This window comes from Bubalus bubalis, chromosome 11 (assembly GCF_019923935.1).
Source record: "Bubalus bubalis isolate 160015118507 breed Murrah chromosome 11, NDDB_SH_1, whole genome shotgun sequence".
Lineage (NCBI taxonomy): Eukaryota > Metazoa > Chordata > Mammalia > Artiodactyla > Bovidae > Bubalus > Bubalus bubalis.
This window is the reverse complement of record NC_059167.1, coordinates 76,636,881-76,659,525: the sequence shown is the minus strand read 5'-3', so window position 1 is coordinate 76,659,525 and position 22,645 is coordinate 76,636,881. Positions and strand designations below refer to the sequence as shown.

At 50.0% G+C, this 22,645-nt stretch overlaps 1 protein-coding gene across 5 annotated transcripts in view; it reads left to right on the top strand.

Annotated features, from left to right (window-relative positions):
- Positions 1-19,102, top strand: part of TEP1 (telomerase associated protein 1) — a 40,096-nt gene extending 20,994 nt beyond the window's left edge. For 3 of the 5 annotated variants that reach the window (XM_006048369.4, XM_006048370.4, XM_025295988.3), the window contains 39 exons: positions 263-322; positions 1,202-1,360; positions 2,329-2,505; positions 2,679-2,799; positions 3,361-3,485; positions 3,736-3,849; positions 3,946-4,063; positions 4,212-4,406; positions 4,529-4,704; positions 4,790-4,946; positions 5,056-5,235; positions 5,643-5,735; positions 5,987-6,119; positions 6,260-6,410; positions 6,661-6,794; positions 6,980-7,068; positions 7,345-7,459; positions 8,214-8,454; positions 8,633-8,756; positions 9,670-9,794; positions 9,911-10,010; positions 10,217-10,372; positions 10,517-10,729; positions 10,965-11,118; positions 11,235-11,447; positions 12,153-12,313; positions 12,580-12,693; positions 13,692-13,799; positions 14,180-14,312; positions 14,396-14,472; positions 14,578-14,710; positions 14,855-14,991; positions 15,411-15,535; positions 16,559-16,702; positions 16,944-17,040; positions 17,989-18,094; positions 18,201-18,406; positions 18,537-18,641; positions 18,870-19,102. In XM_006048369.4, the coding sequence (XP_006048431.3) occupies positions 263-322; positions 1,202-1,360; positions 2,329-2,505; positions 2,679-2,799; positions 3,361-3,485; positions 3,736-3,849; positions 3,946-4,063; positions 4,212-4,406; positions 4,529-4,704; positions 4,790-4,946; positions 5,056-5,235; positions 5,643-5,735; positions 5,987-6,119; positions 6,260-6,410; positions 6,661-6,794; positions 6,980-7,068; positions 7,345-7,459; positions 8,214-8,454; positions 8,633-8,756; positions 9,670-9,794; positions 9,911-10,010; positions 10,217-10,372; positions 10,517-10,729; positions 10,965-11,118; positions 11,235-11,447; positions 12,153-12,313; positions 12,580-12,693; positions 13,692-13,799; positions 14,180-14,312; positions 14,396-14,472; positions 14,578-14,710; positions 14,855-14,991; positions 15,411-15,535; positions 16,559-16,702; positions 16,944-17,040; positions 17,989-18,094; positions 18,201-18,406; positions 18,537-18,641; positions 18,870-18,992 (5,392 nt within the window). In that variant the 3' untranslated portion in view covers positions 18,993-19,102. Of the gene's footprint in view, positions 1-262; positions 323-1,201; positions 1,361-2,328; positions 2,506-2,678; positions 2,800-3,360; positions 3,486-3,735; positions 3,850-3,945; positions 4,064-4,211; positions 4,407-4,528; positions 4,705-4,789; positions 4,947-5,055; positions 5,236-5,642; positions 5,736-5,986; positions 6,120-6,259; positions 6,411-6,660; positions 6,795-6,979; positions 7,069-7,344; positions 7,460-8,213; positions 8,455-8,632; positions 8,757-9,669; positions 9,795-9,910; positions 10,011-10,216; positions 10,373-10,516; positions 10,730-10,964; positions 11,119-11,234; positions 11,448-12,152; positions 12,314-12,579; positions 12,694-13,691; positions 13,800-14,179; positions 14,313-14,395; positions 14,473-14,577; positions 14,711-14,854; positions 14,992-15,410; positions 15,536-16,558; positions 16,703-16,943; positions 17,041-17,988; positions 18,095-18,200; positions 18,407-18,536; positions 18,642-18,869 lie in introns of those variants that run through there. The other 2 variants (XM_025295987.3, XR_006639742.1) reach the window with 2 other exon arrangements.
- The last annotated feature ends 3,543 nt before the right edge of the window (positions 19,103-22,645 follow it).

Here is a 22,645-nt window from a genome sequence, read left to right as displayed (position 1 = left end):
AAAGCTTGGGATACTCCCACTCTCTAGGCCCCTTCCCATTTCTGCCTCTTACCTCTGTTGCACTTGTAGTGCTAGAACCTTCTCTGAAGTCTTCAGCCTGGCCCCGTACCCCTTTGCGACGGTCTACCCCAGTTCTAGTCTAGCACGGAATCCCATTAAAGGTGCAGAGGTGGGGGTGGTGGTCCGTCCTAGGGTGTTAGGGGGCAGTGACTCTGTGTTTCTGGCACTGTTTCTGACTACTAGTGACTTCTTTTTTTGCCAGATGTACCGATTTGAATCCCAATGACGTGACACTCTCAGGCTGTACTGATGGGATACTGAAGTGAGTATAGCATGGACATTGGAGAGGTTGGGGGCTTTGTTAGAACATCTTTTAGAGATTATCTGTGGCTCCTCCTCTAACCACTTCATTTTTAAGCGAGATAAAAGATTATTCTGCTTTTACAGCTGTCTAGGCATGGCAGCCACATGATATTACAGGTACCTGGTCATCTTCTATCTGTTGCTCTACCATTTTCAAATACTCTGCTTCTACTTTATAGTTCAAGATGGCTGCTACAGCTCCAGCCATCATTTTTGTATTAATCTAGTGGGAAAGGAGAAAAGGGAACATAGGAGATTGTACTATTTGCTTTTAAGGGTACAACTCAGGAGTTGGTCCCATCATTTCTATTCATTCTCTGAGGCCTCTGTTCCATTCCATTTCAGAGGAAATACCATGTTAACTTTATTTATTTATGCCTGATCTTTGTTCTTTGTTTTTCTGTCCGCTATTAGGCTTCCCATTTATTTGTTTTCTCCTCTGCCGTTTCCTTTGGATGCCACCCATTGTCCGATGTTAGGAAGCCTCATGCTCCCCCCTCCCCAGGGAGCTTTCATGGCTGGTACAGAGCTAGCTAATCAAGCCCAGAGCTGATCAACCTTAATCTTTACATCTTCATTTAGCCCAGTTGCCCCTGGTCCAACAGAAAGCCTGTGATAACCATGCACACAGAAGGGGCTATATCTGGGTTTCTTCTCTGTTCCCTCATTCCTCTGGTTCTGCTTCCTTCCTTATTTTAATCTATGTTTACTCTTCATGGTAATCTTCCTAAGAACCTCCAATTAACTGGTTGACCTAATTTAGCCATATCTTTGTCCCTTGCCCCCTCGGAGGACCTTCCTGATTCCCTCTCATTTATTTTCTCACTCTTTATTTCAGGTTCATTGCGGAGCGTGGGGCCTCCCGGCTTCTAGAACATGTAGGCCAAATGGACAAAATATTCAAGATTCCACCACCCCCAGGGAAAACAGGGGTCCAGTCTCTCCGGCCACTGGAAGAGAATACTCCAAGCCCCTTGGCTCCTGTTTCCCAGCTTGGGTCAGTCTGTTTTTTATGCCTTTGTGAACTGAGAGGGGCTTTAGTCGAAACCTAGAGATAACTCAAGTGTCTGAAATTCTGGCCGTTGAGATGCTGCTTGCTCTATTGTTGAGGAACATTTCCTCTTCCCAGGCAGGGGTTTGTCCAACACAGATGGTGAGCATGTCCCTTACTGTACTAGGGAGAGGGGGCTAGAAGGTGAGGCAGGCAGCGGGCACCAGGGCTCAGGCAGAGGGCTTTGAGGCACGGGCCGTGGCTTTCTTATCTTGGCTTTGCCAAATAATAGCTGAAGTTTGGGCTAGTTGCTTGATGTCTTAAGCTGTAGTTTCTTTCATTTATTTATTTTTGGTTGCACTGGGTTTTTTCATTGCTGGGTGGGCTTTCTCTAGTTGTGGCTAGTGGGGCTATTCTCTAGTGGCTGTATGCAGGCTTCTCATTGTGGGGGCTTCTTTGGTTGTGGAGCACAGACTCAAGGCACACATACTTTAGTGGTTGCGGTGTGTGGGCTCGGTAGCTGCGGTTTACGGGCTCTAGAGCATGGGCTCAGTAGTTGCGGCACACAAGCTTAATTGCCCCATGACATGTGGAATCATCCTGGACCAGAGATTGAACCTGTGTCCCCTGCTCTGGCAGGCAGATTTTTAACCACTAGGCCACCAGGGAAGTTCAAGCTGTAGTTTCTCGATCAGTAAAATGGAGAGAATGATTGTGCTTACCTCACAGTGCAACTTGGCCCATTTCATGGGCAGGATAGTAGATGCATAATAATCATTGCTGACACAGGAGGGGTGCACGAGAAATAGCCAGTGGGATTTAATTTCCAGACTCTGCATTTGAGGTTACAAGCCTGTTATTCACTGGAGGCTGGTTGGATACCCCCTGCCATCTGTTGTACCTGGCTCAGCAGGGTTAGGGGTGGTCATAGCCCTGTCTATGGGCTGTGGGGCTGACCCCTGGTTTACTGGCAGATGGCGAAGCATCCGGCTTTTCATTTCCTCCACTTTCCGGGACATGCATGGGGAGCGGGACCTGCTGCTGAGGTCCCTGCTGCCAGCACTGCAAGCCCGAGTGGCCCCCTACCGCATCAGCCTTCATGCCATCGACCTGCGCTGGGGCATCACTGAGGAGGAGACCCGTCGGAACAGGTGTGGAGGCTGCTGAGAAGAGGGGCTGGGTTGGAGATGAGGGGCTTGAGTGGCGGCAGGGCTGGGGCTGCAAGGATGGCTGAGGGCTGTGGGCCAGAGGTGCTCTTTGGATGCTATGGGATGTGAGCCGGGCCCAGTCACCCTGACACGGTGCTCCCATAACCTTCCTGCAGACAGCTGGAAGTGTGCCTCGGGGAGGTGGAGAACTCGCAGCTGTTTGTGGGGATCCTGGGCTCCCGCTATGGCTATATTCCCCCCAACTACAGCCTCCCTGACCATCCTCACTTCCGCTGGGTAAGACAGACATGGTTGGGGCAGGGGCGGGAGAAGTCACGGTGTGTCTAGAACCCTGGGACTCTGCACAGGCAGATCCTTGAGACTTGAAGTGAAACACAGGCAGAAGGTTCTGTGAGTGATCAAGTCCTAGATGAGGGAATTCCTTTGGGAAATACCTCTGGGTTGGCCACAGGATGCGAGACGTAGGTGGTCGGTTTGATTAGGCTTTGCCATCTGACAGAGCTGGGTTCTGATCACTCTTCTGTCATTGTGAGGCTTAATGGAAAATGGTTTATACTAATCTAGACTCAGCTTCTTCCTATATAAAGGAGAAGCAGTGATGTCTACATTTCAGGGTTATTATGAAAATCAGAAATCTATTTCAAGAAGGCTCAAAAAATGTTCAACCTGTGAGAGGCATTCAATAAACATGAGCTTTTAGCTCTATTTTTACTGGCTAGTGTCTGGAGAGAGAGGGGAACATTACTGAGGTGAAGGGCTCCGGGTCATGACAGGTCTCAAGGGAGGGGATAGTGTGACCAGGACTGAACCCACCTGCTCCCTGCCCTCTCCCTGCAGGCCCAGCAGTACCCTGCAGGTCGCTCTGTGACAGAGATGGAGTTGATGCAGTTCCTGAATCGGGGCCTCCGCCTGCAGCCTTCTGCTCAGCCTCTCCTCTACTTCCGGGATTCTAGCTTCCTCAGGTACCTCCACAGAAGGCCAGATAGGCTCAGTGGGGGTGTCTTCTCTCCCTAACGTTCAGAGTACAAGAGGGGGTGCCTAGGATGGAGAAGCAGGAATCAGAGAGCTTGCCTTGCAGCTGAAGGCAGGAGATCTCCATTGGAGCAGTTTCTTGAGGAGTTTCAGGGAACCACAGCCAGGTCTGGTGGCTGGCGGTGGAGACATGCTTTGGTCTGAATCCAGCCCCACTCTTGGGGTGTCTTTGGTGGTCAGCTCTGTGCCAGATGCCTGGAAATCGGACTTTATTTCTGAGTCTGAAGAGGCTGCCCATCGGATCTCAGAACTGAAGAGTTATCTGAGCAGACAGGAGGGGATCACCTGTCGCAGGTGAGCTGGGAGAGGTAGGGAGCACCTGCCTGCAGAGATGCAATGAGGGGTGGGCCAGGCCTGCTCTGACCCTGTTTGTGCTCGCTCTGCCCATAGATACTGCTGTGAGTGGGGCGGTGTGGCAGCTGGCCGGCCCTATGTCGGGGGGCTGGAGGAGTTTGGGCAGCTGGTTCTGCAGGATGTGTGGAATATGATCCAGAAGCTTTACCTCCAGGTCAGCAGGAGTGCTGGTGGCCAGGGGAGTGGAGAGGGGGTAGGATGGTCCTGGGTGGGAAGTTACTTGGTGGGGGTGCTATAAGTTTTAGGCCTGGGGTCCTGAGGAGCGTGGAAACATAGATAGTCACTGCCCCATGTGCCCTCAGCCCGGGGCCCAGCTGGAGCAGCCAGTGCCCATCCCAGATGACGACTTGGTCCAGGCCACCTTTCAGCAGCTAAAGAAGCCGCCGAGTCCTGCCCGACCACGCCTTCTTCAGGACACAGTGCGGCAGCTCATGCAGCACCAGGGGAGGCTGAGCCTGGTGACCGGGCAGTCAGGACAGGGCAAGACCGCCTTCCTGGTACAGGGTCCCAGAGGCCTGGACAGGAGGGAGCGAGGGCTGTGTGTGCTCAGGAGGGCTAAGGAGGTGGGGCACTGGAAGCTGGCGTATGTGACCATGTTTTCTGTTCTCTTCCCCCTCAGGCATCTCTTGTGTCAGCCGTGCATGCTCCGGATGGGGCCACGGTGGCCCCCTTAGTCTTCTTCCACTTTTCAGGGGCCCGCCCTGACCACAGTCTTGCCCTCACCCTGCTCAGACGCCTCTGTGCCTATCTGCATAGCCAACTGGAGGAGCCAAGTGCCCTCCCCAGCACCTACCGGTGTGTTTCTCCCCCACCTAGACCGGCCTGTTGATAGCCCCTGACACCACCCCCACTGACACTGGCCCTCCCCCTCTGCACACAGGGGTCTGGTGTGGGAGTTGCAGCAGAGGCTACTGCCCAAGTCTGCTCAGTCCCTGAGAACTGGCCAGCGTCTGGTGCTGATCGTCGACGGGGCTGACAGGTTGGTGGACCAGCGTGGGCAGCTGATCTCGGACTGGATCCCAAAGACCCTTCCCCGGGTGAGTGTGAGAAGGAGGCGAGGTGGGATGAGGTAGGGAGAGGGGCTTCTCCAACAATATTCTCCCCGCTCTCCTTCTTCATCGCTACCCTTTTGTCCAAATCTCACAGTGGGTGCACCTAGTGCTGAGCGTGTCCAGTGATTCTGGCCTGGGGGAGACCCTTGAGCAGAGTCAAGGTGCCCACGTGGTGGCCCTGGGGCCTCTGGAGCCATCTGCCCGGGCCCAGCTGGTGCGAGAAGAACTGGCCCTGTATGGGAAGCGGCTGGAGGAGTCACCATTTAACAACCAGGTTGGGTCTAGGCTGGCGCTGATAGATGTGAGGGGTGAATCTGGGAGCTGTGAGGATCTGAGTGCTAAAGCTACCAGCTGCCCTGCACAGACCAGCTCCTTCATTTTCTCAGGAAGTCTGTGCAGGGGAAGAGGATTGTGATTGCTGATAATATTACCTGGTCCTTTTCCACTGGTGAATGTTGGTTATCTATCTGGGTGGGCTGAACCAGCGGGTGCAGGGGGAGAGCGGGGCGAGCTGGGCAGAGCAGTGCCGGGCAGAGATAGCTGTGTCCTGAGTGACACGGTGGGTCTCTCCCCTGTGGGGGCTCCCAGAGGAGAAGCTGCCCCGCACTGGGCTTGGTGCCCGAGTGGAGGGCGGGGGGCCGGGAGCACTGGTCCGGTGCTGAGTCCTCTGAGTCTCGTCAGATGCGGCTGCTGCTGGTGAAGCGGGGGTCAGTGCTGCCGCTCTACTTGCGCTTGGTCACCGATCACCTGAGGCTCTTCACGCTCTACGAGCAGGTCGGTTGAGGATGTGAACCCTCACTCCTCCATTTCCCATTCTCCATTCAACCTTTTCATTCGCATCCCTCACCCCTTCCCACCCTCCTCCTTTGCCACTCCTCATCCACACCCGCAGCCTGCTTCCCTCCCACCGGTGTTTCCTTTTCATCCCTTCCCACGCTTTTCCCTGCTGCCCCAACTCCTACCCACACCGAAGCTGCCTCTCCCCTTCCCTGCGCTGACGGAGGCCCTTCGCGCTCCTCCCCCAGGTTTCCGAGAGGCTCCGGACGCTGCCGGCCACCGTCCCTCTGCTTCTGCAGCATGTCCTGGGCACTCTGGAGCAGGAGCATGGCCCCGACGTCCTTCCCCAAGCCTTGGCCACTCTTGAGGCCACACGCAGCGGTCAGTGCTTGGAGTGGGCTCAGGGGTTGGATGACCTTGGTTGTGTTGGGGTCTCAGCAAGCCGTGCAGGGAGTGATTAGGGATTAGGTGGGGATGGGTATGCTGCCTGGTTTAGGGCCTCAGTGACCTTGCGTTTTCAGGTCTGACCGTGGACCAGTTGCATGGAGTGTTGAGTGCATGGCGGATTCTTCCCAGGGGGAGCAAGAGCTGGGAAGAAGCAGTGGCTGCTGGTAACAGTGGGGACCCCTACCCCATGGGCCCATTTGCCTACCTCGTCCAGAGTCTGCGCAGGTACAAGTGCCCTCACTGAGCTCCCACTGACCTGTGCCTCCCTGTCTTTGAGGCAGGGCCCCATGTGACCCTCTCTCTTCATCCTCTTCCTCTCTTGGTATAGCCCCTCACACTTGTCTCCAGACCCTGCATGGCTGTCACTCAAGTTACCACTGTTTGAGGTGGGACTGGGAGCCCACCTCTGTGCCAGACTGCTCACTGACAGCCCTTCTCCCTCTTCTCTTGCCTTCTCTCCCTCACACGGGGTCAGTTTGCTAGGGGAGGGAACCCTGGAGCGCCCCGGCGCCCGGCTCTGTCTCCAGGATGGGCCCCTGAGAACGGCTGCCAGGTGTCGTTACGGGAAGAGGCCGGAGCTGGAGAAGACAGCGCACCTCCTCACTGCAGGTGACTGCAGCCCGGTTAACCCCCGGGGCACTGAGCGTGGGGCCTGGCGCTCCCCATTGGCTGGCCTCCTCACCTGCCACCCCAGTGAGGGGATGGCTCTCGCTGTAGCCTGAGGAGTGTGATCTTTGGAGATGCTTCATGGCCGAGCTCATCTCAGTGTCTCTTCCTGTGACCCACACCTGCAGCTCAGCTCTGGAAGACGTGTGACCCTGATGCCTCAGGTACCTTCCGAAGGTGCCCTCCAGAAGCCCTGGCAGACCTGCCTTACCACCTGGTTAGTCCCCAGAGCCCATTGGCACCTTCTCCCAAGAAACTGCTTTGGCCGTTCTGAGCCCCCTCTTCCCCCAGCCACCACCATCATCCCCACAATCATTACCCGCCTTCCACACTCTCTGTACCTCTCTTCTTTCAGTTTTCCAGCCCTCCTCCTTCAGGTCCTCTGTCCCAGCTCCTAAGTCTAAGTGTCAGCTGCACAGGCAGGGTCCAAGACTAGACTGTCCCTCCTCACCAGCCTTGTCACATCCCTAATGAATTCAGTCTGACTTTCCAGCTCCAGAGCGGGAACCGCGGCCTTCTTGCCAAGTTCCTCACCAGTCTCCATGTGGTGGCTGCACACCTGGAACTGGGTCTGATCTCTCAGCTCCTGGAGGCCCATGCCCTCTACGGTGAGATGAGTTATGGGCTGGAGTCTTCTCCAAGCTGTGGGGTCCTGGGTGTGTTCGTGGGGTCCTGCTCAGAGGGAGGTGTAATGGAAGGAGCAGTTGATTTCTATTCCAAGGTGAAAAATGCCATGAGTGTGAGCAAGTGATTCTTAGGAGACCTTTTACTCAGCTGTCTTAAATCTTAGTGGGCATAAAATTACTTGGGAAACTTGTTCAAACTGCTGATACCTGGGTCCTCAGATTTGGTTTCCTAGGTCTAGAGTGGGACCCAAAGCTTTACGCTTTTTTTAAAAATGATTTTATTTACTTATTTATTTTTGACCGTGCTGGGTCTTCATTGCTGTGTGGGCTTTTCTCTAGTTGTAGTGAATGGGGGCTACTCTCTAGTTGCTGTGCACGGGCTTCTCACTGCGGTGGCTTCTCTTGTTGGGGAGCACAGGCTCTAGGGCACATATGTTTCAGTAGTTGTGGCTCCCAGGCTCTAAAGCACAGGCTCAATAGTTACGGCCCACGGGCTTAATTGCTTTGCGGCATGTGGGATCTTCCCAGATCAAGGATCGAACCCCTGTCTCCCGCATTGGCGGGTGGATTCTTTACTACTGAGCCACCAGGGAAGCCCGGCTTTGTAGTTTTAACAGATGTGCCTGATCTGGAACCGAGGGCCACACTTTAAGACTTAGCATTTTGGACACATCATATGATTGGCTTGGTCCTGGGGTTCATGGGGGTCAAGGCTGACTCTGCATCTCTTCTCTAGCTTCCTCAGTCGCTGGTGAGGGACAGAAGCTTCCTGAGGCTGATGTTGCTGCATTTCACACCTTCCTGAGGCAGCAGGCTCCCATCCTCAGCCGGTACCCACTGCTCCTGCACCAGCAGGTAGCCAACCAGCCTCTGGACTCGCCTCTTTGCCGCCAGGCCCCCCGACTCTCCCAGCGACAGCACCTCCAGTGTGTGCTGCGTTGGCTTAATAAACCTCAGACCCTGAAGCACCAGCAAAGGTAAAACCCTTGACCCCAGATGCTGACAAGCCCTGCCAGAGAGCGAGCTGCAGCCCTCTCTGAAACTAGAGAATAAAGAACAGACTGGAGTCACCAGTGAGATGGGACTTCAGGCACAGAAATGCACATCCTTCCCCTGGTCCCTCATTTCCACCTTTTCTTGCTATTTTTTCTGTAGCTCCAGCCTATCCCTGGCAGTTTCCTCCTCCCCCACAGCCGTGGCCTTCTCCCCTAACGGGCAAAGAGCAGCCGTAGGCACTGCCAATGGGACAGTTTACCTTTTGGACCTGAGAACCTGGCAGGTATGACACTCAAGACGGGGCAGAGTTTACCTTCAGAAAAGCCTCCCAGCCTGCCCCGAAGCCCAAGACAAGCCAAGCCTACCTGTTATCACCCTGTTTGATTCAGCAACTTTACTTTCACATCAGATCCCAAGGGCTTGGTCAAAAAATGAATCCTACAGCAAATGCTTGCTCTGTACTTTCCTTTGAAGGCAGTGTACTAAGCACTGCAAGAAACACAGGACTTAGGACACTGTCTTTGCCCACCAAGTGGTCAGTTTTGTTGAAATTTAAAGCACAGAAGGTTAAAAAGGGAACCAGAATGTGGCCATGTGACATAGATAAGAGCTAAGTGAACTGTGCAGGTACTAGAGGACACAGGATGAGAAGGGCAGGTGTTCCAGGTTGAGTGTGGAGCCTGGGCACAAACATCGGGGGGAACGTTTCCTTAAACTGCTGGCAGTGATTGCAGTGGAGTGTAGGTAAGGGAGGGGCCGAGTAGATGAGGCTGGAGAGGTGGGCCCTCCAGCCACAGTCACTCTCTCCTCTTCCACCCATGTCAACCCATCTCCCCCATATATATGTATGTGTATAACGTCATTCCCAACTCAGACCAATCAGAATCTTCTGTGACTTGGGGATGCTTATGGGGTTTGAAATGGGGGAGACGATGTGACCTCACTTGGATCATGAGGTCCCACTTGAACCTGTTCGAGCTTGGCCTGGGTCTGGAGTGGGGCCCAGAGCTTTGCACTTTTCACAGGTGTCCCTGTGTGGGGCCAGAGGGCCATAATTTGAGACTCAGCAGGGACTGTAGAGAGCCAAGGGCTTCAGCTTTTCTAGCCATCGCCTCATTCCTGGTTGGGGCTTGGGGGAGCTGGACGTGGGGTGGTGAAGGGAGTGCCCTGAGTGACTTCTCCACTCGCTGTCACAGGAGGAGAGGTCGATGGTGAGTGGCGGTGATGGGGTTTCCTCTTGTTCATTCCTCTCGGACAACGCCCTCTTTCTAACTGCCTTTGATGGGCTCCTGGAGCTCTGGGACCTGCAGCACGGTTGTCGGTAAGCGGTCCCCGTGCTTGGCGTGAGGGCCCTCCCTGTTTGTTGGAAGCCCACGGGGCAGGGAATGAGGAGGGAGGCAGTGGCCAGAGGACCCTGACCTTATCTCCCTGGGGTAGGGTGCTCCAGATCCAAGCTCACCAGTACCAGATTACTGGCTGCTGCCTGAGCCCAGACCGCCGGCTGCTGGCCACCGTGTGCCTGGGTGGAGGCTTGAAGGTAAGAGCCAGGGGCCTGTGGTGGTGAAAAGGACCCTAAACGTGGCATCAGCCCCATGAAGTGGCTCTCTCAGTGGGGCAGAGGCTCTGACTGCTTGGCCTGCTGAGGGCTGGGGAGTGGATGAGGTGGCCCCTGGAGCTCTGGGACCCAGCAGCTCAGGGGTCTATTCAGCTTCCCGTGTTCTCTTTCCCTTCTCTCTCCTCCAGCTGTGGGACGTAGTCCGAGGGCAGCTGGCCTCCCAGCACACCTGTCCCAAGCCCCTGAATTGCGTTGCTTTCCACCCAGAAGGACAGGTGGTAGCTGTTGGCAGCTGGGCTGGCAGTTTCAGCTTTTTCCACGTGGATGGGCTCAGAGTCACCAAGGTGAGAGGAGCTAGGTGGCCCTGTGGCGGGAAGCACGGGAGAGTGGAGTGGAAGGTGGGGAATGGCAGACACTTGCATCCTGGCTCACTCTGGGTTTGGGTTGAGAGCAGGCCCTGCCATTCCAGTTTCTATCTCTTTGTGTAGGAACTGGGGGCCCCGGGAGCCTCTGTCCGTACCTTGGCCTTTGGTGTGCCTGGGCGGGTTGTGGCTGTGGGCCGGCTGGACAGGATGGTAGAGCTGTGGGCCTGGCAGGAGGGGGCACGGCTGGCTGCCTTCCCTGCCCACCAAGGCTTCGTTGCTGCTGCCCTTTTCCTGCGATCTGGGTGCCAGTTACTGACGGCCGGAGAGGACGGCAAGGTCAGGTTACCGAGAGCTGGTGGTGGGCTATGAGGAGGGGGCAGCAAAGGCGTGGAAATATTTGTGTGAGGGTGGGACCTTTGTCGAGGAGTCTAGAGGGGCTTGGCTGGAGAGCTACAGGGAGAGGGCTGTGGGTGTGAGCACAGAAGCTCTCCAGACGAATTTCTGGAGGGAGGACTTTAATAAGGGCGGAGAAGAGGGTGGGTTATCTTTAAGGCCCTTTCTCGGCCCACAGGTTCAGGTGTGGTCTGGGTCTCTGGGTCGGCCCCGTGGGTGCCTTGGTTCCCCCCACCTCTCTCCTGCCCTCTCCGTGGCTCTCAGCCCAGATGGTGATCAGGTGGCTGTTGGGTACCGAGCAGATGGCATTCGGATCTACAGAATTTCTTCAGGTACCGAAGGGAGGAGGGCTGGAGTCTTTGAGCCTGGAAGGAAACCACCACCTCTGTTCCTGCCCAACTCTGGCCCCCTGTGCAAGCGGCTTATTCTCTTGTCTGTTACTCTCTAGCTTCCCAGGGGGCTCAGGGTCAAGCGCTCAATGTGGCAGTGTCCGCTCTGACCTGGCTCAGCCCTAAGGTGTTGGTGAGTGGTGCAGAAGACGGGGCCCTGCAGGGCTGGCTGCTCCAGGGGGGCGCCCTTCAGTCCCTCTGGCTCTTGTCCAGACACCGGAAGCCTGTGCTGGGACTGGCCACCTCCCAGGAACTCTTGGCCGTTGCCTCAGGTACGGTGGGCAGGGTTGTGAGTCACTGTTCCTTTTAAATATATGAACACATTTCTTCAATACATATGTATATGTGTGTGAAAATACACCTGTATAACTTATTTTTCCAACTTTCAAAGTGCTTTTATTTACTTATTTTTTAAACTTTATTTTTAATATGGTCAAAATCACATAACGTAAAACATAGCATTTCAACCATATTTGACTGTATTCAGAGTGTTTTTAAATGCATTTATCTTGCATAATCAGTCTAGGCTGTTTTCTTCTTGTTCCCTGACCCTGATTCTTGGATGCCTTTGTAAACCCTGTAAACCTGTGAGTTTCTGCCCAGTGGGGATTTTGCTGTGTGAAGGGTTTCCCTTAGGAGAGAGGGAGATGTTGAGGTGAAAATGCAGGATGGCCTTAGTCCTTTCTAGGTAGGAGGCTTGGTCAGAGTGACACTGGGCACTTTAGCAGAGGAGAGTGTGGAGGTGTAGTTAGAGAGAACTGCAGGGCTGGGGCTGGGTGTCCTGGCATGCCTTCTTGTGACCTCCCATGGGACAGACCTGTGTCCCAGGTCTCAGTGTGACTCACGGAGTCCCTCCCTTGGAGCTGTGCCTTCAGACATCACCCTCAGCCCCCAGGATTGCCTTTGTCTTTGGCTTTCCAGGCCTGTCTTACTTCCTGTTTTCAAGAAATCTTCCTCTCTCCCCATTTCCAATGCAGAGGACTTCACAGTGCGACTGTGGCCAAGGCAGCTGCTGATGCTGCCACAAAAGACAGAAGACTTTCCTCGTAGCACTGAGCTCCGGGGACACGAGGGCCCTGTAAGCTGCTGCAGCTTCAGCACTGATGGATGCAGGCTGGCCACTGGGGGCAGGGATCGGGTGAGTCTCAGGAGGATGCACCTCTGGGCCCTCCTCCCCATGGACCTCCAGCCCCTTGGGGGCCCACAGCCCCTGGATTCCCTAGCAGCTCACTTCCTACTGCTTCCTCTGGCTTTTTGCTTTCCTAAACCTCCTGTACTGGATCTGCCCACCCACCCTCCTTTGTTACTCCTTCTTTCCTTGAAACTTCTTACCTGAGATGGCCCTGCTATTCCTACCTCTGTCCTACTATCCTGACGACTTCCTCTCTTGGTACCTGTATCCAGAGTCTGCTCTGCTGGGATGTGAGAACACCCAAAGCCCCTGTTTTGATTTGCTCCTTCTCTGCCTGTCACCGAGACTGGGTCACTGGCTGTGCCTGGACCAAAGACAGCCTCCTGGTGAGTGAAGGGGTTGGGATGGTGTAGGGCTCAGCAGGGTTCCTGGGAGAGGGAGTCAACACTTTCTACCTCATCCTATTCCTAACACTCATTTATAATAATATAGTATTAATATAGTTTTCTTACACCCAATATAATAGAGCACTTTTTGAGCACTTAGTATGTGTCAGACATTGGACTGAGTCCTTAGCATGTGTTGCCTCATATAGTCTTTACAACACCCTGTAAAGAAGTTACTGCTATTCTTTCTATTTCATAGACAAGGATATTGAGCTCAGATAGATTAAAGACCATTTCCAAGGTCATGTAAATGAAGAAGCTGAGTCAGTAAACTTTATGATGAGAAAGTCCATGCTCTTAACAGGAACACAGAGCTGTCTCTCTAAGGGTTTAGGATGCCCTGTTCCTGCAGGAGATGTGTATTGCTATGATTTCTTTGGTCTTAAGTGAAAAATCAGTCTCAATTTATGCACTCAGGGTTGGTAAAGCCTAGTTTCCCAACACAGAATCACTGTTGTTCTCAAAAAGAAATGAGTAACAATTGAATAGACTTGTCATAGTCTGTTCTGTCCCTGCCTTCTAGGCATAGATCTGTCCTGGGCATTGCAGACTTCTCACCTTTGTCAGGGTGAGACAGAGTTGTTGACTAACATTATGTTAATAACAAGGACAGTAGGTACTATTTATTCAGTGCTCACTATGTACCAGGCAGTGCATTAAATCCTAAATATATATATATATATATAGCACCTATATATAGATGCTTCAGCCCCATATCAGTAGGTACCCTGTCCTTATCCTGGTTAAATAGATGAGAAATCTGAGGCCCAGAGAGATGAACTGGTCACCAAGTAATGAATGGTGGAGCTAGGATTAGAACACAGGATGACCATTGCTCTTAATCACAAGGCTTACTGCCCTGCATCCTACATTATAAGCACAGAGAGATGCTGGAGGGATGCTGGTTGAGTCTACTCCTCCACCCTCTGGCTCTGCAGGTCTCCTGCTCCAGCGATGGTTCTGTGGCCCTGTGGGACCCAGAGTTGAGACAGCAGCTTGGTCACTTCCTGGGTCATCAGCATGCTGTGAGCGCCGTGGTGGCCATGGTGAGAAGGCGGTGGAGAGCTCACTGGGGGTCCCTGGGAAGGTTAAGGGGACTTTGGGAGGCTGGATGCATGGGGTATCTAATCCTAAGGTCAGAAGAAGTACCAAGAGTGAGATGCTTGGGCCTAAATGAGAGCAGGGTTAGGTGTTGAGGCTGAGGCTCGGTGTGAGGGGAGGGAGAGCATGAAGACCCAGTACCCTAGTGTCATGGCCTTGCGCCGGGATGGCAGCCCTGAGCCCCCTGGCCCCACTGCCGGGTTGTCCTCTTTCTTTGACAACAGCTTCTAGGCTCTTAATGCTCAGCCCACACCTCTGTGATGGGAACTGTAATTCCCACGTACTGCTCAGTGTGACTCTTCTCTGATCCTGTTTCCTGGGGCAGGAGGAGCACGTGGTATCCGTGGGCCGAGATGGGACCTTGAAAGTGTGGGACCATCAGGGTGTGGAGATGACCAGCATCCCCGCTCACTCAGGACCTATCAGCCACTGTGTGGCTGCTCTGGAGCCCCGTGCAGGTACCGGGATATCAGCCACTTTCCAGTCCCTGCTGCCTCTTCCCTCCTCCCCTTCTTCTGACTCAGCCTCTGCATCTTACCAGCTGGTCAGTCGGGGTCAGAGCTTCTGGTGGTCACTGTTGGATTGGATGGGGCCACGCGGTTGTGGCATCCACTCTTGGTGAGTTCCCTGAAAGGACCGGGCTGGGGGCTGTGGGAGGGGGTAGTGGGACAGCCTCCTGTTGTGTCAACTCTTCACTCTTCTATCTCCATCTTTTCCTTCCAGGTGTTTCAAACACACACTCTGCTGGGTCACAGTGGCCCAGTCAGTGCAGCTGCTGTTTCAGAGACCTCAGGCCTCCTGCTGACCACCTCAGAGGATGGCTCCCTACGGCTCTGGCAGGTGCCCGAAGAGGCAGGTGAGTAAGGTGTGGAGAGAGGCAAGGTGTGAAAGGGGGGTGGTGTGTGTAAGTGGGACCAAGAAATTCAAGGGTAGCCTTCTCTTTCCTCTTGTACCCCAGCAGTGGTCCAGCTGCTAATGAATCACTTCCTTTCTTCTCCAGATGACACATATAGACCTAGGAGTCCTGCAGCCGTCACTGCTGTGGCCTGGGCCCCAGACGGTTCTGCAGCAGTGTCTGGGAATCAAGCTGGGGAACTGACCTTGTGGCAGGAAGCTAAGGCTGTGGTCACAGTACAGGTGAGTGGAGTAAACTTCAGTTTTATGTGAATTCTTCCCTGGTTGTGTATCTGGTGGCATGTGCTAGGGTCATAGGTTGTGTAGAAGCCTGGGGGTGGTGGGTGTGGACAGGTTAATCCTGGTTTCTCAGAAGGGTGTTCATTGGAAGGACTGATGTTGAAGCTGAAACTCCAATACTTTGGCCACCTGATGCGAAGAGCTGACTCATTGGAAAAACCCTGATGCTGGGAAAGATTGAGGGCAGGAGGAGAAGGGGACGACAGAGGATGAGATGGTTAGATGGCATCACCGACTCGATGGACATGGGTTTGGGTGGACTCTGGGAGTTGGTGATGGACAGGGAGCCTGGCGTGCTGCGGTTCATGGGGTTGCAAGGAGTCAGACACGACTGAGCGACTGAGCTGAACTGTGTTCACTAGGCTCCGGGCTGCATCAGTGCTCTGCTCTGGTACTCAGCACACACCTTGATTGTTGTCAGTGCTAATGAAAAAGTCAGCGAGTGGCAAGTGGAACTGCAGAAGGGTTCAACACCCAGAAATGTCAGGTGAAATGAGGTGGCTGGGTTAATGGATATGGTTAAACTTGGGATTTTGCTTAAATCTTTCCCCTCTCTTTCTGAACTCGGTCAACAGGATATTAGTTAGTAAGCAGGGAAAAGGTCCCTGGGAAATTGTTTTTTGCTCCTCATTATGTCAATTAAAATAATAATTATCAAGCTTTTACTGTATGCTAAGTTCTGGGCCAGGCAGCATGAACCAGATTGAAATTAATTTTTATTTAAGGGAGCTCACAGTAGAGGAATATGAATATAAGTAAACTGCCAACAATATGTGGAGTGATCACTGCTATAATAAATTATATAAACTTCCTGGGGCTGCAGAGTTTAAGAAATTTACTGTTTACAAGAGTGGCTGTTTGAGACTGGGCTTAAAGTAAGGGCAGGGAATGGTGTTTTAGGAAGAGGAGGTAGCATTAATAAAAGGCACAGGGGTGTGAGAATGCATGGTGTATTCTGAGTATAGCTAAGTCTTTGGGTTCTTGGTGCGAGTGGTGGTGGGGTATTGCGTTGAAATAATACACTAGGGCCATGCTGTAGAGGGCACAGTGCTAAGAATTTTGAGCAGAATAATTATCTGAATTTTAGAAAGAGAACTCTAGTGGCCATGTGGAGGATGGATAGTAGTAGGGAGATACTAAAGGTAGGGCAACCATGTTTACAGATGATGCTATAGTCCCAGGAAGACAAAACATGGGCCCTAATCTGGGCAACAGGGATGAGACGGAGAGAAAGATTTAGGCATATGTTGAACGTTGACTCTGCAGTGCTTATCGATCAGTTGCAGGTCAGGAGGGAAGGAAAGGACAAAAATATTAGAGATTCCTAGTTTGAGGGATGATAGTATGATAAATACTAATATGAGAGAATCAGAAAGAAGGCAATTTGTGGGGAAGGGGATACAGTTTGTTTTGTACTATACTCCTGAGGAATTCATGGGGAACTGAGGAGCCCGAGAGACGTGGACTAAAGTAGACTCTTTCTTGTCCATGTGCCTTGTTTGAACTTCAGTCTTCGCCTGAACCGAGTTCTTCAGGAGGACTTAGGTTTCCTGACAAGTGTAGGCCTGGCCCCTGATGCTCACTCCCTCATCTTGGCCAAAGCGGATTTGCAGTTGTTGCACATGAAGCCCGGTGATGAGCCCTCTGTAATCTGGTAAGACCCCAAGTGCTGTTTTCTCTTAGGCTGGAGAAGAAGGAAAAGTGGGTTAATGGTTACCCTGCTGCTGCTGCTGCTGCTGCTAAGTCGCTTCAGTAGTGTCCGACTCTGTGCAACCCCACGGACAGCAGCCCACCAAGCTCCCCCGTCCCTGGGAGGTTGGGTCTAACTAAAACAAACACTGGGGTCTTATAGAGGGGTGTTCCTGGGCTTAGCCTCTTCCTTTCTTGTAAACCAGGCAAAGTTATTCGGAAGACCCTATGATGTTGTCCACCCACCAGGACTATGGTGTGTTTGTCCTGCAGTCAATGAAACTTCAAGTTCTTCCTTTCTCAGTAAGTTCTGTTTGGGTGTGTGTTAAAACAACCATTTGTTCAGGACTACTATTTTAAAGTCTTGAGGCCATGACTGAGTAAAAGAGGAAGGAAGTGAAAAGCAGTTGGTTCCAAATCCCCTTCTCTTCCTTCAACTGGAACTCTACTGAAGAGTGCTTTATATTGGGTTCCCTTGTAAGATTTCACTGATACAAAAAAGGATTCTATTGTTTAAAAGAATCATGGGAAACCATAAACCTAGGTGGGTGTTCAGTAGCTCAGCCATATCTGACTCTTTGAGACTCCATGGACTGTAGCCCACCAAGCTCCTCTGTCCATGGAATTTTTCTGGCAAGAATACTGGAACTGGTTGCTATTTCCTCCTCCAGAGGATCTTCCTGACCCAGGGATCAAACCTGCATTGGCAGGTGGATTCTTTACCACTGTGTCACCTGGGAAGCCCCTATACTACACTTCATCTTAGCCAAAAGGCTGAGGAGTGATCAACCTAGGCATTTTCTTAATTGCATTATCTTCATGTCTCTTGTCTTGTCACTATGGGTATTAGTCTGGAACAATACAGACATATCTCATAGACATTATACCAGGTGAAAGAAGCCAGACACAAAATAGTAGATATTATGTAATTTCACTTAAATGAAGTTCAAGAACAAGCAAAACTAATTTATAGTGACAGAAGTCAGAATATTGTTGACTCTGGGGGTGGTGATAGGGTAAGGGGCATGGAGGCAAATTTCCAGGGTAGAATGTACTATGATTTGATTTGGGCAGTAATTACAAGGATGGATAAAATTTTATCAAGATGTCCATTTAAGATTTGTGTACTTTATTGTATCATGGATACAATTTTGAAAAGTCTTGACCAGCCCAGAGCAGAAAAGAGTTACTTTGTCTGGGAAGCAGTAAGTGATACAAGTAGGCTAAATAAAATGCTCTGTCCTTTCACAGGGGCAAAAGGAATTAGGAGAGTTTGAAGAGTGCCTGGAATTTGATCTGAATTTAGAGAATCCCAGTAATACCCTCATATCAGTAACTCAGGCCAAACCTGGATCTGGTGAGTGGTGTTAGGAGGGCCCAAGGAATCCAGAGATGGCCTTGGGGAGGATGGTATATTCTTCAAAGTCTAAGACCTGGCTCAAACTCTGCGCTTGAAATGGCAGAGTCCTCATTTTTGTGTGCCAGCTCTGATGGGATGCTGTGGAACCTAGCCAGATGCACCGATAAAGGAGAATGGATCACAGATAATATCTGGCAGAAAAAAGCAGAAATGCCTTCAACTCAAAGTTCAGAGACAGAGTCATGTATATGTACTGACACCTACAGCTGGTCAACAGTCACAGAGCTAAAGACGCAGCAACGTAGAAAGGTGAGTTTGAGGGAAAGGTCACAAGATATTGGGGAGGAGGCTCTAGGTCTGACCCAGCAAACTTCTCTTCTCCCTTGACTGAGGAGGGTCCTTCTAGAACTCACCACACCTCTTCCTCTTCCTCTCTAAGATTCACTCAGGCCCTGTCACGGCCCTCCATGTGCTGCCTGAGTTTCTGGTAACAGCTTCAAAGGACAGAGATGTTAAACTGTGGGAGAGACCCAGTATGCAGCTGGTAAGTGTGTATGTGTGTGTGTGTGTGTGTAAGGAGGACAAAAGGGATGTCAGAGAGCAAACTTGGGGTAAGGAAAGACAGAAGATCAAAATTGTTTTCTTCTCTCCTTCTTGCAATAATGTGTAACTAACTTGTTTCTAAATAAAAGTCATTGGTGTGGGAGACAAATAAGTTAGTAAGGAGGCTCTAGGCTTGTAGCCCTCATCTCCCATTTTTGTTCCATTGTAGCTGGGCCTGTTCCGATGTGAAGGGGCAGTGAGCTGCCTGGAACCTTGGCTGGGTCCTGACTCTACCCTGCAACTCGCAGTGGGAGACACTCAGGGCAATGTCTACTTTCTCTCCTGGGAATGAAGATCACTACTCAGGGCAAGGAGACTGCTCGTGCTAGAGAGGCAAAGCCTGAAGACATCAGTGGCTACTTTCCTGATACAATTACATAAATAAAGGGACAGAAAATCTGAGAGTGTAGTCCTGTCCGTGTTCTCATGTGGATTTGGACCAAGAGGGAAGAATATGGATGTTCTTATGTTTCTTTTCTGAATTAACATTAATCCTTACTAGAACTGTAAGAACGTGAAGCAGATCTTTGGTAGATATTCTTTGAAATTAGGCTTTAGAATTCTTGTGTCATTTGCTGGCCCCAGAACCCTAAGGGATGACTCCTCCCAGGAGGAGGTATGAAAAGGATGTTGACAAGCACTTAGTCTAAACAGATATCTGAAGATCTCTCACTTGTTCAAAGAAGAGGAAGAGAAGGAAGACTGAGTCAGTTGTCTCCTGTCTAGGGCACTGGGAAAGAACTAGGATTGAACCAGGACATCACTAGGTTCCTCTCACAGAAATAGCCCGTCTACTCAGAGCCAACAGCCCAGGTGAAAGGTGAGAAGCCAGGATACCGAGAGCAGAGTGAGTCTTCTGGCTTTTACAGACACTGAGGGACCAGTGGCAGCCGCTTGACCTGCAAGCATTAGTCAGTATAGTAATTTGCCTTCTCAGAAGAGATCACAAAATGGTTATCTTTCAAATTGCACAAAGATTAAAATGAATTGAAAGATGAAACAGTGCAAACATACGGACTAGCTGTGGACTGTGACCCTCTTAAGTAAAAGTTCTCCAACCTTATATTCTTATCATCTATTTTATGGGCGAGGAAGTTACCTGAGGCCCTTTCTTCCTAAGGGTTAAGGAAGGGTTTAGGGTCTTCTGTGTCCAAGAATTTGAGGACTTGTATTTGATAAGCTAGTGCTGTTACAGGATTTTATCCTGGGTTTGTAGGGTTCTTTCAGAGAAATACAACTGCACTCTGATGTAGAGTTTTCAGGATTTAGGGAGTTGAGGGGTACTCAGTTTTGTTCTTACTTTGCCCTGAAATCACCTGAAGAATTTTATTTTATTTTTATCAATGCCTCATATTCTTCCTCAACCTGAGGATAAAGACACGAGGAATGCCAACAGCTGATGTCTTAATTATAGGTCATGCTTCTGTCATTCCTCATGGCCTCATGCAAGGGCTCTAAATAAGCCTTCTGGACCAACCGTTCCACTTGCACCTTGTGGCTAGAAGTCCAAGTTAAGGTAATTTGAAACCTGTGATTCGTAATACTACCCAGAAATGCTACAGAGAACCATGACACAGCATCATCCAGAAAGTCGATGGTTTCATTTGCCTTTTGTTCCCCTGAAAAGCATGGGCCAAGGACAGGAGGACACCCTAGATGTCTATCTTCCAAGTTCTAAAAATTCTATCAAAGTGCCCCAGCTGAAGCTGGAGGTGTGGGGCTGGAGAAAGTAAAGTCTACTTGCTCAGTTAAGATTATTATTATATATTTTGGCCTTGTGGGACCTTAGTGTCCTGACCAGGGATTGAACATGGACTCCCTGCAGTGAAAGGTCAGAGTCTTAACCACTGGACCACCAGGGAAGTCCCTACATTAAATATTTTCTGAGTTCTTCTCACTGAACAGAATTTCAGGATTGTGATGAGTTGCACAATTACAGTCACTGGATTGTAGGATTGTAGCACATTGGAACAGTCTCTTCTCCTGCATGTGTGCTAAGTTGCTTCAGTCATGTCTGACCCCGTGGACTGTAGCCTGCCAGGCTCCTCTGTCCATGGGATTTCTCAGGCAAGATTATTGGTATATATTTAATGTCAGATGAAACCTGGACTCCATTCTTCGGTTAAAAATAATATATATGGGGAACTGATAGCATTTTATTAAAAAAGGAAAAAACCACTTGTCGGTGCTAAATCTTCTACCTGGAAATGAAACATCGCTTCCACTCATATTTTATATATGTGAGCAAAGCAAGTCACATAGCTCTACCGAATGTCAAAGGGGAGGGAAGTATCATCCTACCATGTACCTGGGAGGAGAACTGGGAACCAGATACACAGTTATCCCCCAAAGAAACTGTGTTGATGCTTTTTCCAGTAGAATGGCTTTTAGTCCTTAAAAAAAGATCATTTTAAGATTTACAGAGAATCTTCTCACATACCCTTCTTCATTCAGCTTCCTCTGTTAACATCTTACATAACCAAGAAATTAATGTTGATATAGTATTATTAATTTGGATGCAGATTTGCATTTTTCCACTAATATTGTTATTTTGTTCTGGGGTCCAATCCAGAACACCACACTGCATTTAGTCATCATGGCTCCTTAGTCTAATCCTGCAACTGTGCCACCTTCTCAGACTTCCCATAATCTTGACATTTTTGGAGAGTTCTGGTCAGGTGTTTTGTGGAATCTCTCAGTTTGGCTTTGCTGTTTTCTCATGAAAAGATTAAAATTATGAATTTAAGGGAAGAATACAAGAGATGATGTGCCCTTCTTGTTATATCATATCAAAAGCAATCATATCAACATGACTTATTACTAGTGATGTTAACCTTGATCATTTTTAAAGCTGAGGTGATATTTGCCAGGTTTTTCTTACTGTACCATTTTCATCTGTTTGTTAGAAGCAAGTCATTAAGTCTAGCTCACACTCAAGGGGAAGGGGACTAAACCACTAAGAGGGAGATGTATCAGAGAATTTGTGATAATTGCCACAAAATCAATACATTTTGAGGTAAGTGTTCTTTAGACTATGCAAATATCCTGTTTCACTGACTGTTTAATATTCATCCATGAGCAATTATTACTGTGATTTTCTAGTGATTTTCTATTTCCCCCTTCTGTATTAATTGAAATTCTTCTGAAAAGAATATTTATGCCTTCTTCCTTACTTATTTATATGCTGGTTGAGTCATTCACATATCAGTCTGGACTCATGAATATCTAGGGGGGCCTGCTGTATTTTATTACTCAAACACCATAGTATATATATATATCAGTGCAACTTTTTCTGGCCATTATTTATAAAAGACAAATACAGATCACAGAAATTCAGCACAGCATTTTTGAGGAGTAATTCATTTTAATCCCTTTAAAGTGTGCAATTCAATGTTTTCTAGTATATTCCAACACTGCAACTATCACCACTAAAGTCAAGAACATTTTCATCACCCCCCAAAAGAAACATTGTACCTATTAGCAGTCACTCCCCTTTCACTCCTTCCTTCAGCTATTGGCAATTGCTCATCTACGTCTTATCTTTATGGATTTGCCTATTCAAGACATTTCATGTAACTGGAATCATACAGTGGCCTTTTATGTAGCTTCTTTCATTTAGCATGTTTTCAAGGTTCACCCATTTTGTAGCATATATCAATACTTTACTCCATTTTATAATAATAGTAAAATACAAGAGATAACACAATAATATTCCATTGTATAGATAAACCATATGGTGTTCATCTACTCTTCAATGGATAGACATTCTGGCTATTTCCACTTTTTGGCTATTACTATGTTGCTATCAACAGTCACGTGCAAGTTTCTGTATAAACGTTTCTTTTTACTTCTCTTAGTTATATCTTCAGGATTGGAACTGGTAGATCACATGGTAACTATATGTTTAACTATTTGAGGAACTGGCAAACTATTCTCCAAAGCAGC